Source organism: Labeo rohita, chromosome 24 (assembly GCF_022985175.1).
Source record: "Labeo rohita strain BAU-BD-2019 chromosome 24, IGBB_LRoh.1.0, whole genome shotgun sequence".
NCBI lineage: Eukaryota > Metazoa > Chordata > Actinopteri > Cypriniformes > Cyprinidae > Labeo > Labeo rohita.
Window position 1 is genome coordinate 28807241 of NC_066892.1, and position 14498 is coordinate 28821738.

General features: G+C 31.7%; 1 protein-coding gene across 4 annotated transcripts in view; it reads right to left on the minus strand.

Moving 5' to 3' along the window:
* The window catches only part of LOC127155691 (piezo-type mechanosensitive ion channel component 2), a 154343-nt gene that overhangs the window by 42160 nt on the left and 97685 nt on the right, over positions 1–14498 (minus strand). For all 4 annotated transcript variants that reach the window (XM_051098089.1, XM_051098088.1, XM_051098087.1 and 1 more), the window contains exons 8-18: positions 13208–13376; positions 11626–11760; positions 11457–11492; positions 11227–11353; positions 8004–8158; positions 7491–7721; positions 6299–6413; positions 4809–5002; positions 3583–3731; positions 3314–3487; positions 1164–1381 (exon numbers count right to left, since the gene is read on the minus strand). In XM_051098089.1, the coding sequence (XP_050954046.1) occupies positions 1164–1381; positions 3314–3487; positions 3583–3731; positions 4809–5002; positions 6299–6413; positions 7491–7721; positions 8004–8158; positions 11227–11353; positions 11457–11492; positions 11626–11760; positions 13208–13376 (1703 nt within the window). The remainder of the gene's footprint in view (positions 1–1163; positions 1382–3313; positions 3488–3582; positions 3732–4808; positions 5003–6298; positions 6414–7490; positions 7722–8003; positions 8159–11226; positions 11354–11456; positions 11493–11625; positions 11761–13207; positions 13377–14498) is intronic.

Consider the following 14498-nt stretch of genomic DNA (forward strand, 5'->3'; position numbering starts at 1 on the left):
CTAAAACAAACAAAAAATCTAATTAAAACTAAAAACATGAAAATAAAAGCTAACTGTAATTATGAATAAATATTATAATAGCAATTGAAATGATTTATCTGACAGTAACACACAGGTTTAATGAGTCACATCCACACATGTGCTGAAAACATCAGGTTTTTGGGAACACGAGCAGCTGATTCCAATGAAATAATACAACAACGAGTCTGTGCTGAGCCATTTGTCAACATTACGACGCTGAAACAGCCAATAATGGGTAAAATATCTCAAAATTCAAAACAGTCATAAAACACAACCACCCACAGATGAATCACAGCGACATGTTTCGGACATGTTTATGAAATACATAAAGCACGGGCAGCTCAGTAACAACAGTTTAGAAAAGCAAAGTTCGACTCGCAGATGTTCTCTAGTACACACAGTTCACAGAAAACAGCTTGAAACTCACTCGAAAAGGCTAACGAGAACATACTCGATCTAAAATAGATGCACCTGTACTGTTAAAATCACTTAATTGACTCTTAAATCTCACACTTTTTGTATACGGAGAGAAACAGCAAGTGTTTTCAAAAGATTTAGTGATCTAATCTTCATTCAGTCCAGTCATAAGCAGGCATTGAAGACTTTAACAGTGTGAAAGACAGCATATCGGCTGACCGTAAAAGTGTTTACATATTAAACAAGTCTAGACGGTTTTATTCCGGTCTGTTTGCTGTGCTGGCCCCGTCCCGCTCCGTCACGCCAATAAAAGCCTCTTCCAGTTGTATCGCGCCAATGAGAGCCACCAATATGAATTCACATTCTCATTTAAGTCAGGATATTAAATATGATTTGGTCTTGCAATTTAATTTCACAGGCTTAATTCAGATAATTCACCATCTGCAGGGATATGATCTGGTTTTACTGCATTATTCTTCAATCAGCACGAATGGGTACAAAAGAGTGTTTATTTGCTTATGTGAACCGTGCTTTGGTTTCCAAGCTTCCTTCTTAGTTTACATCTTAGCAGAGATTCTGTTTGATGTTGGTTTCTTGTAATTATTTCTGTGGACAGAGTTATTTGCTTTTCGACAGAGTGAACAAAACAGGTTTAAAGCATGATTTTTGATTAGACGGATACAAAAACAGACTTTTTTCAGTGCGTCCACACATGCCGAACGTACCTGATCCCTGGTCCGGCACAGGATCTGCTGTCATCGGGCAGCTGAAGGTTTCAGGCATGAAGTCTGGCTCGGAGATCTTCTCTTCCTCCCTCTGTTTAACATCATCTTCCTCTTTCTCCAGCTCTTCTCTCTCCTCAATCCCCTCCTCGTTTATGGAGGAGTTAAATGAAGGTTTGACCATGGAAATGTCCACCAGACTGCCATCCAGATGAACAAGCCTGACAATCGAGGAAAAATCACATTCATGATGAGACAGTTCACTGATTCACATTCAGTTTTACACAAATAAAAACAAAAAGCTGAACGGAAAAAATCAAAAGTATTAAACATAACCAGTGCTGAGACTAAAAATCAGTATTTTATTTGCCATCTTTTTCATGTTTTTTTGGGTTTACGCCACTGAATCACATACTTCATTAGGATTGATTTATTTATCTTTAGATCCTTAGATCTTTTTTTTAGTGCTGTCAAACAATAATAAAAAAAAAAAGTGTTTGTTTACATAATATATGTATGTTTACTGTGTAAATGTGTTATGCATATAGAAATACACACACACATATATTTAAGAAAAATGTTATGTTTATATATTAAATATATTTATATATAATATAAATTATATGAATGTAAATACATGGAAATATTTTCAAAATGTATACTGTATATATGTGCATTTATATATAAATAAATATACACAGTACACTTTGTTTACGTAGAACATGTAAACAAAAATGTTTATTTTGGATGCGATTAATCATTTGACAGCACTACTTTTTTACAAACTGATCTATAATAATTAAGAAATGCAGAATCAATAAATTATTATAGATTTGTTACAATTATTATAATATTTATTTTTATGTTTATTATAATTATATTAACATTAACATTAATAATAATAATAATAATACTTTTAACTTAAAAAAATATAAATTGTTCTTTGGAAACTAAATTTCAGGCTAATATTCTTGCATTTTTGAAATTTAAAGTGAAAAAACAACAACAAAAAAAACCAAAAAAAAAACCTAAATTAAATTAAATATGACAAAATATAAAGGGGTAAAATAAGGGGTAAATATGTCAAAAATATGGGGTAAAAAAAAACAACAACAAAAAAAAAACCATACAATTCCTTAAACTAAAATTAACTAAAATGTAAAAAATAAAAACTAATTCAACATATTAATAAACATTATAATAGCAGAGCAAAACATCTTAACAAACTAATCTATAATAATTAAGAAATGCAGAATCATTAAATTATTATCATATTTTTGCAATATATATTATGATTATATTACCATTAATACTACTACTACTACTTTTACCTTAAAATTTAAAATGGCAACTAAATTGGCAACTAATTGAAATTATATAATTTTACGTTAAAATATAAAATATAAAATAAATATAAGAAATATTTTTCTTGCATTATTTTTCTTTATACATAAATATTTTATAAATATTTTTTATATACATTTAAATATATTTATATGCAAATATATGTATTTATAATTATTTATAAAATATTATTCTTTTTATATATATATATATATATATATATATATATACATATATATATAAAAAAATACTAAAACTAAAATTTACTAAAACTTAAAAAGTAAAAACGAATTATACATATTTAACATTATCAACATTATTATTATTATTATTATTAGTAGTAGTAGTAGTAGTATTATGGAATAGGATCGAAATTAAACATTTTAGCCATCTGACAACATGTGCATTATCATAAAACGCGCAATGGCTGCTGTGAAGTATGGTGATGGCAGGATTATTTCCTAAGGAAATCCTGTCGGAAAAGTTGATGGAGTCTGAAACTTGGGAGAAGATGTGTTTTTCAGAAATGACCCCTAACATAAAGGATCCAGCTTTACAGGAATGCTTTAAAAACAACCCTGTTCATTTCCTGGAGTCAGAGTCCAGATCTCAGTCCAACTGAGAATTCATGGCTGAACTTGAAAAAAGCTTGTCAATTTACAATCGCCACATGCAAGCACTCTGAGACTGAGCAGGTTTGTAATGAAGAACGGGAAAACAACTGCGGCCAGACTCACGGAGATTATAAAGGCGCGGAAATCTTGAAAATGGTCAATTCTTTCATTTTGAGGTTTCAACAAACACTGTACCTGGAGATAGTGCTCTTTTGTTTGTCAGCCACAGATTTGATGTCGGTGAGCTCCAGGAAGCGCTCGTGGAAATAGTGCAGGTGCAGGATGCAGACCAGCAGGAAAGAGGTGGGAATGAAGATCCGCGTGAACAGAGCAGGAACCGAGAACTTCTCCAGACCGAGATCTTCCAGCCTGCACAGATGAGGACACCACAACAGCTGTGATATTGTAAACGTAAATAAGTTGTGCAAATATCAGTCTATGTAGAAGATGTGTTAAATGCATACTTCTCTCTGCTCATGCCTGTCATGTTGGACCACACGTTTATGGAGGACTCGAACTGGAAGGTGTAGACCAGAATGAGAACCAGCATGGTGTAAACCACCACTGACATCCAGAAATACTTCAGCATCCAGCGCCACCTCTCATAGTGCAACTGAAACAGAGCCAGAAAACACATCAACTGATGTAGAAAGATATCTGCTGCTACACAAACAAACACAACAGTAGATGAAGGAGGAAAAACTACAGAAGCCCATTCCAACACAGAATAAGAAATAAAAAAGGAATTACAACTTTTTATCTCTGAATTCTGACTTTACATCTTACAATTTTTTTCTTTCTGCAAAACAAACAAAAAAAAAAAAGGTAAAAAGTAATTGCAACTTTTTATTAACAAATTAGACTTTACATCTCGCAGCTGTGTTTGTGTTTTTAATTCTGCGCAATAAAATAATAAATAAATAAATTAATTAATTAATTAAAAAAATGTAAAAAAATTAAAAATACATCTCGCAATTGTGTGTTTTTAATTCTGCACAATAAAATAATCAATTAATTAATCAATTAATTAATTAATTTTAAAAAGCAACAAATTCTCACAATTCAGGCTTTTTTCTCACAGTTCATACGACTGAGTTTTTCTCACAATTCTTCTATCTGATGTAAAGTTTGATATAAACTTTCTCACAATTCTGTCTTTTTTTGCAATGCATTTCTTTGCAAGTTTTTATCTCATAATTATGACTTGTCTTCTCAGAATTATGAGTTCTCTTCAGCATTAATATCTTGAAATTCTAAATTTAAATCTTGCAATTATAACTTTTTTTCTTCACAAGAAAAGCTGCAAGAAAAGTGTCTGAATTTCCTTTTTATCCAGTGGGAGAAACACGCTTCTGTTACAAAACAAACAAACAAACAAAAAGATAGTAAACAAACAACATAAAACAACAAACGGACAATAACAAAAACAAATGAAAGATGAACCACAGCATAAACAAAATAAAACAACAAATGACAAAAAAACACAAAAAGGATTACATACAAACCAAACAGACGATAAATAAACCAGCTGACAGTATACAAACCACAGAGACAAACAAAATCCACATGAATTATTGTCGTCTATTTTTTTTTCTTTACTGTGTTTATTACTATCAACAGCACTTAAATGTGTTGTTTGTTAAAGTTGAAGTTTTGTCAGGTTATCAGAGCCACAGAGTGCAACACAAACCTGATAAAGTGCCACGCAGAAGAGGAACATCATCATGTAAATGATCTTGTACATGACGATGCGTCCCTCAAAGCTAACGAAGAAGAACATTCCTCCACAGATGTAGATCCAGTATTTGTTGAGCATCGCCATGACTGTACGGCCCAACACGTCCATCATCTCTCTGTGTCCACCGGCCTCTTCCTCCAAACACTCTACAACACACAAACACACAAATTCACATGCACAATCTAGGACTGACAAAACATTTAAATATTTATATTAAATACAGTTTTTGTAGTTAACTCAACCTTAAATCTCCACCCTTGTACTATAGCCAAGATTCCACGTGAAGAAAAGTTTAGTGCATCAAAACGTTTATCAATATAACTGATAAAAATGCAAATTATCAATAAAATGATATTTATTTATTTTTAATTACTTTACTAGCTTTAAAAAAAAAAAAAAAAACTTGCTCTAAAAGTTTCAAGGTTTTTACAGAAGTTAAATACACAAATAAAATGTTTCAGTTACAACTTGTCTGTCTCTGAAAACAAATCAGCACTGATTGATTTGATGTTATTGCCATTTTCAAAGCTCCTTAACACAACATACTCTCATTATCAATTGTTACTTCTAAATGGTAACCCTTTGAAAAACTGAAAATGTACATAAACTATATAGAATGTTCAGACGTTTAGATTATATCTCCTAATATTAAATTGTTTTTGAAAAGTGTCAGCAGTAAGCTGGCTAATTTAAATTCATTTTAATTAATTTAATTCATCTGGGATGCCAAAGATAAAATATTTGCAGTATACACAACGGCTCAGGATTTATTTTTTTTTTTCGTTTGGCTTTTACACCTAAACTTACGTGACAATGCACATTATTTTATCTATGAAATGCCAAATGCATGGAACAGCAGATTTTGCAACCTTTTTCTCGCATTTTAACTTTGCAAAACAGAACAATTCAATGGAAACGGCCTTCTGGAAACCTATCAAAACCAGTGTCAAGATAGTTTTTATTAATCATTTGATTGAGTTTTTATTTTTCTAATTTATATTTTAATTTTAATTTTATTTAAAGTTTTAGTGATTTTGTTTTGTGCCTTGTCATTTTTATTATTTTTTAATTAAATATATATATTTTTATACATTTATATTTTCAGTTTAAATTTCTTATTTTAGTACGATTTTTAGCATCACATTACAACTAAATGACTTAAATTAAACTAAATTAAATAAAAAATAAAATAAAAATACTTATTTGATTTTTTTTTTTATTTTTTATTTAAGATAGGCATCATTTCACATTGTCTATTTTAATGTGATACTGAAATGAAACTAAAATAATCTAAAACTATATAAAAAAAAAAACTAAATAACCAAAATAAAACAAGTAAATAATTATTTAAACTTATACTTTATTTGATTTAAATTTTTGATGGTTTTAGTTTTAGTGGTAAAGGTGTCGTTTCTGTACAGGTGGACTGACGTGTCTCTCACCGATTGTGTGTCCCTCCACTTTGACGTCAGACAGCTGGGTTTCATCTGTCTGTTTCTCTCTCCTCTCAGTCAAAAACTGCCTCACCAACAGCCAGAAACTGAGGAGGCACAAAGTCTGCACAAACACACACAAACGCACTGTAAATTATAGAGAGTCAGTGATTAATTCAAAAGAGACTATGTGTGTTGTTCAGTGCCAAAACTCCCTTAATCAAATAAAATCACTGTACTGCACAGAATGCAGCAGTAGTTCAGTGATTCAATAAATAATTGTGTTATTACCAATAATCAAAACAAACAACTCTTCCACCAAGCATCACGCTGTCGATCACAATCACAGCCAATCAGAACACAGTGTGACTCATCCAATCAGAACTTTAAACATTTTAAAAATCTTTTTAAAAGTGATTTGAACACAAATACATAAACACTAGCAATAGGTAATAGGCCAAAAATACAACCACAATATTTTTCCCCATATCATATATATTTTTCTCAATAAATATCTCAATATTTATCACAATATTCATTTACTGTAGCATTAATGGGGAAGGAAATGCTTTCCTTGAGAATGAATGTAAAACAGAACTTGTCTATGCACAATTAAACTCCATAGAGCAAGATTTAAATTTAGGGCACCATGAAATCCATTTCATTGTCCCTTAAATTCTGCTTTCCTTTTTTTTTTTTTTTTCTAGATTCTGTTGTACGATTTATTACAAATTTATCATCAAAAATGAAATGCATTAATAAAACATGTAATTTCATTAAATACAACAAAACATTTGCATTTTTATTTTTTGTTAAATAAGATGCTGCACGACAGAACTATATAAATTTAAAGTTCATGAAACATGGATGAACAATTATCTTGGTTGTTTCATATTTTAATATATTAATATTATTATTATTACTCTGAGAATTATATGTCAGTATACAACAGCAATATACTGTATTGTCATAATTTCTTCAAGTTAAACTCGACTTTTATTTTGACAGGTTGCCCACATCAGTGTCACATATTCAGTTTCATTGTGTATTTGGAATAATGTCTTTATTTCTGCTGTGTAAATAATCCATACTGAATAAAAATGTCTAGAGCTTATCATAATGATCAACATAAACATTATCACAACATATCGTTTATCAGCCAGCCCTAGTAAACACGTATAAACACATAAACCGGTCCTACTTTAGATCCCAGTTCCCGGAAAGGCACTTCTTTCTTCAAGAAGAGTCCAGGAACCGGCTGCAGCGACTCAAAGCTCCAGATGTACTGCAGGATGATGAGCAAGTTCCCATAAAACACCATGAACGGAGAGGTGATCATTGAGTATTTCCTCCGGTCCCTCACCATCCACAGAATACACGACCAGATGAGGAAGACGAAGGTCAGCCAGCTCACGTACGTGATGCTCCAAGCCTGGACGGATGGTCAGGAAGAAAAAAACAAACCAACAAATGTTCATACAAGACTTTAAATTATGTCTTTAAATCAATGTCATGCCTTCAGTTATGAGGTATGTGAGACCTAACTGTACTTCAGTGCATCAAAGATCAAACCCTCAAAAGATTCAAAAGAAGTTTGCGGATGTGTCATGAGTAATGACCAAACTATCCACCTAAGGAAGCCAGGTGTGGGTGGGTGACCCCTAATTAGGGGTAAAACGGCTGCTGAAAGGAAGGACTGTGAAGCAGGACTCACCATCATGGCGATGAGAGCGCAGATGTAGCTCTGCTTCATTATGAACCTGAAGGCCTTAACCACAGCGTTCACACGCACAACACCGAACGGCTGGGGAACCTCGGGAAGCTCAACGTACGTTGAGTCAATCTTGTAAACACCGCAGTCCATTTTCTCTAAAAAAAACACAAACATTTATATTTAGCAAACAGAAGTCACTGGTCATCAAAGTTTAAGGTCGGATTCTGTGACTCATCTAATATCTCAGCCCTTGAACATGAATGGAGGCTTTACATGCACTTATCTGGAAAATTCAGACTCCATTTCCAAGAACTGAAAAACACAAACTTCCTGAAATGTATGGGAAATATTTAAGGGATTGGGATGTTTATGGGAATACTGTGAGATTATGCACTGCACCAGGTGGAAAAACATCTTAAAATGCTATTTCACTACATATTGATTTGCACCAAAATCTTAATCAGTATTTTTGTCTTATTTCCACTTAATATCTAAACATCCTTAAACCAGATAGATTTAATTTAGAAGAAAAACAAAATAAAAGAAAATATATAAAATATATTTTAGTATATTTTTTACACCATTGCCAATTTTTTTAAAATAATCTATAAAAAAACAATTAAATAAAAAACAATAATATGTCTAGTGATGTAGCATATATATGTAATTTTTAAGATTCAATATATATATTGATATATTGATATATATATATATATATATAATAAATAAGACTATAAGAGTAATGCGTTTAGTAATATATTTGCTATATTACTAAACACATTACTCTTATATTCTTATTTATTTAAAAAAAAAAAAAAAAAAAAAAAAATATATATATATATATATATATATATATATATATACATATACACTACCGTTCAAAAGTTTGGGGTCAGTACATTTTTATTGTTTCTTTTTTTTTTTTTAGAAATTAATACTTTTATTCACCAAGGATGTATTAAGTTAATAATTAAAAGTTTATTAAAAGTTCATAATAAATAATTTACATTGTTATAAAATATTTATATTTTGAATAAACACTGTACTTTTTAAACTTGTTATTCATGAAAGAATCCTGAAAAAAAAAACAAAAAAAAAAAATCACAGGTTCCAAAAAATATTTGGCAGCACAACTGTTGATATTATCCAACATTGATCATTCTAATAATAAATCCGCATATTAGAATGATTTCTGAAGGATCATCTGACACTTAAGACTGGAGTAACAGCTGATAAAAATTCAGCTTTCCATCACAGGAATAAATTCTATTTTAAAGTATGTTAAAATAAAAAACATTATTTTATATTGTAAAAACATTTTGCAATATTACTGTTTTTTTTCTATATTTTTAATCAAATAAATGCAGCCTTGATGAGCATAAGAGACTTCTTTAAAGACTATTACAAGTCTTACTGACCCCAAACTTTTGAACGGTAGTGTATATATATATAAATATATACATATATATATATATATATATATATATATAGAGAGAGAGAGAGAGAGAGAGAGAGAGAGAGAGAGAGAGAGAGAGAGAGAGGAGTTAATTTGCAAAAACAGATAACTTCATTTTTATAATTTGTCAAAAATCATGTTTTTTCATGTGCATTCCAATTAATCTCAATTGCAGTTGGTTTATTTTGATTACGTAACAAATAACTAAAAATACAGCTAACTAGCACAATAAAATATGATAACATAATAAAAAACATGATTTTTGAACATTTACAAAAATGTTAAATCTGTTTTTGCAAATTAATTCTTCATATACAAACTAAATAAATGTAGAAAATAAATGTATTTATGTTTGATTTTATATTGGATCAGCATTCCTTATTGACAAAATGAGTTTTTGCAAGTTGAATCTACTTATACACTGTAAAATCTAATTAGTTGGGCTTACTTAAAAATAGCATGCAAACCGATTGCCTTAAAAAAACTAAGTAAAGTGAAATAGGAATAGTATATTGTACTGACAAATGCTTAGTTAGTATAGTTTACTTACACGAGAGTTCTAGTAACTAAAAAAGAACTGTAGGGGGTACTTGATCCTTTACTTTAGACTTACTTTAGACTTAGTATAGCTACTCACTGACTCCCAGAGTGCATTGCGGCATGAATAAATTATGCAATTGCTTTGTTTTACTGTTGTTGTTTTTATTTGCTAATTTTATTTACTGTTTTGTGTCAGTAGTAGCACAACAAAAAAAGAAAAGAAAATAATAAAATAGTTATTGTCACAATTAATAAAAATAAATAAAATTGAATTGTTACCATTGTTGTGATTCACGTGCTGAATGTTAAAGTCTCACTTTGACTAGAGCACATTACCACAAATATCAAAGGATTGTCTTACTCTAATTAAGTTTCTCAAGGTGTTTATGATGAACATGGAAATTGTTGAAGATCATTTATAAACATATTAAAAAATATTAGCTAATTAATTAAGTCATTAATTAAGAAAAATGAGTGGATTACCTTCTAAAAGTAATCTACTTATTATTTTTCTTCCCTTGAAATAAAAAATTATGATTTCATGTTGCATTGCTGCATCAAGAGAAGAAAAAATTATAACAAGATAAACAAAGTTCCAAGTGCCCAACCAAAGGGAACATTAATCACTATAATGGTAAGTAAAAAACAACGACAAAAACCCCCCCACATTTTACGAAAATCAACATCAATTTATGAAGTCAGCTTATATGATGTTCTACCAAATATTTCAGTTGTATTGAAACAACATTCAAGATGACTTTGGGAAATGAGTGAATATAACTAGTGAAAAATAACTGCAGATTAAAAATTGCCCCACCTCAAAAACTTTTCTTTTCTTCTTCTTCTGTTTTTATTTTGCAAATTAGCAACATATTAGTGCACTGCTGCCTCTCACTGGTTTATTAATGTCATTGGTTCCTTTGTGGCTACTTGAATATTTTAAGTAAGCGTCACTCAAAGTAGTAAGTAAATTGTTTTACTTGCCTTGAAAGTAGATGTAACTTGCTAAAACCTAGTAAGTATAGCATCTAAGTAAAGATAACTAATTATATCTAAGTAAGGTAAACTATTGGATTTTACAGTGTATGGAATGCTATACGGGACATTTTCTTTTTTTTTTTTCTTTAAACCATTCGGCTGAACTTTCACCCTGTAAACTCTCAGCCACCCGTTTTGGACTCCAGGACTTTTTTGTTCAGTCACAGGATGAGGAAGCGGCTGCCTTACGCGGATCAGGCTCTAGTTGGCCGGGTCTATAATGAGGGGTTGAGTAGAGCTCCACAGACTTCGGGCCGTTCTCATGAGGGACCGACGTGAAGTCCAGCGAGGCTCCGTTTGATGTTACGATCAATACCTGAGACAGAGTAAAGTCACAATACTTACACTGCTTTCATTCCTGACAGGCTCATGTATTAATATTTAATGCTCATTTATTAAAGTGAGTCTGAAACACAGACCTCCGGTGTGGTGTAGCCGTCCTGTGTGGTGAGCAGCTGAAAATGCAAAAAAGAACAATTCAGGACAACTATATATCTAAAAATCACATCTGTGGTATGTGCATGTTCTTCTACACAAATGGAGGAATGTGGTAGTAGTGAAATTGTGTAAATGGAGTCAGACTCCTACATGTCTCTCATCTGTGCGATAGTGAGCCATTCGCCACAGCTGCCTCTTCTTGTCTGCGGTGTAGACGGCCGTATTGCTTTCAGGAGATTCTGGTTCCTCTCGCTCCTCGGCCTCTCCTTCTTTCTCTTTGACCTCCTAATAAACCACAATCACAAATATATCCTATTATACCCAGCATCTTCAAGTTTAATACTGCATAATCTGGCTATTTGTTCCTAAATAAATAAATCCTTTAACCCTCATGTAGTTTGCTACTTTCTTTGTCCCAAATATGCTAGTTAAATGTTATTACATTGGACAAAAAATTACTGCCTTTGAATACACAGGGTAGAACAAAAAAGTTAATTCCCAAAAATGTATAATTACACTCATAGTGTTCCCAGTCAAAAATCATAGGCTTACAAAAAATGCTTGTTTATCTATCATTATGCAATAGTATTACCAAATATTACATTTAATCTTTTTGTCAGCTTGTTTTCTTTCAATTAGCACAGCGTTTGTTTCTTTTTGGAGCTGACTGATCGCAGTCCTCACTGATCTGAGCTCATGCACACTGCCAAATTACCCACAAATAATGCTTTTTCACTCAAAAACTGAAGTGCATAAGGTCAGATCAAAGTCAAAAAGATTAAATCCAATATCTGGTGATAACAAACCATAATAAGTTTTAAAAGGTTGGTCATTTTTGATCAGAAACACCATATGTGACCCTGGACCACAAAACATCATTACGGTCGAATACGGTAGATTTTTCAATAAATAAATAAGCTTTCTATTGATGCATGGTTTGTTAAGATAGCAGAATATTTGGCCAAGATACAACTATCTGAAAATCGTTAAGGGTGCAGAAAAATCTAAATATTGAGAAAATCACCTTTAAAGTTGTCCAAATAAAGTTCTTAGCAATGCATATTACTAATCAGAAATTACGTTTTGATATATTTATGGTAGGAAATTTACAAAATATCTTCATGGAACGTGATATTTACTTAATATCCTAATGATTTTTGGCATAAAAGGAAAATCGTTAAAAAAATAAAAAAAAATAAAAATATTAAGTCTAACCCATACAATGCATTGTTGGCTATTGCTACAAATATACCTGTGCTACTTAAGACTTAAGGTTTTGTGGTCCAGGGCCACATACTAGGTCCGGGATTTTACTTAAAGCATTTATGTATAATGCATCATAAAGGTATTCATGATGTACATCATCATGGATTATATTTTTTCCTAACTAAGTGTAACTGAAGTTAAAATGCATTATAGTATTTGAAGGTTTGTTTGTTGTGTATTTTAATGCATTATGCTTTCTGAGAGTATAACAATGAATAGTTAAGTATTATAATGTATTATAACTGTGGTTACAATTATTCATGAGATCACGCAACGCATTATAAGGTGCATTACAAGGCATAATTAATGCATTAAAACTGCATGTATAATGCATTACATATAAGGGCTTTAAGTAAAGTCTTACCAAACTGTGTTCAAAACTTATTTTACTTTTATAATCTGATGAATTTCTGAGTGAAACAAGATAATAAACAAGCAAACAGTCTAAATGAGACTGTAGACTGACCGTGTCTTCTGACTCCTGCAGCCAAAGGCGGATGAGCGTGGCCAGAGTGTAATACAACACCAAGAGCATGATGGGATTGACAAAGTGGTGCCACTCCAGTTTAGGATTGACTCTGAACATCCAGGTGTGAGAGCAGTCCGTCTGAACCACAGGAGAGATGCCAAACAGACTGAGGAGGAAGAGGAGAAAAATATCATTAACTCATAAAAATGAGTAGGATTAGTAAGATATTTGTTTTAATATTGTAAAATATTAACAGAATTTAAAATGCATGTATTCCATGTGAATATCTGTTAAAATGTAATTTATTTTGTGATCAAAGCTGAATTTTCAGCATCATTACTCCAGTCTTCAGAGTCACATCATCCTTCAGAAATCATTCTAATATGCTGATTTATTATCAGTGTTGGAAAACAGTTGTGTGTTTATACTTACACACGCACACAAATACACACACACTGCTCAAAGGCACTTCAAACAAACCATATTTTTGTAAGGTTCAGTGCATATATTAAAATAATAATAAAAATCCACATAAAAGATATGAAAAATATAAAACTGGAATGATGTGGGAAGGAAAAATAAGTTTATCACCAAATCAAAAAGACCAACAAAACAACTGTAGAAGAGCTGCTAATTCACTTCAGATTGCCTAAGGTTAAGCTTGTGTTTATTTTCCCTTTTTTTTCTTTCTCTCTTTCAGTGAAACCAAAATCGGACGCCTAAGGAAAAAAAAATAACAGCATATGCCTTTTCAGCAGGGTATAAAAGTTGAAAAAGGTATAAAACTAAAAGAGCAAAAGAGATGAGTAAACAACAACACTCTGAACAGCTCTTCATTTCTATTCGAAACGACACGTAATTTGAAGCGCCACACCGACACCGAACATGTGGCTTTTCAGTGCAACCTGAATGCAATATATTTCACATTTAGCTGATGAAATCAATAAAAGCATAACTTCTCACAGCCAAAACCCTGAAAGCGTGTTAGGTGACAAACGCATGCTCCTTAGTTTTTATAGTTTTGGTGCCGTTAGTAAAATCGCTGCGGTTTGCCAGATGTTCGTTTTGCTGCTGCTCCACGGCATCGAGAAAATATGAAGTCAGAATATTTGGCCTTTCGTGATTCATCCAAACCCAAAGCGTGACGTCCAAGTCCTAATACCACGGCTGAAAATAACGAGTCGAAGTGCAGAAATGTTGCTGGATAGAGTTACTATTTATAATGCGGCCAATTCATAATAAACACGCCGTTTAGCAGAAAAAGGTGCCACGAGGACATCAAGACCAT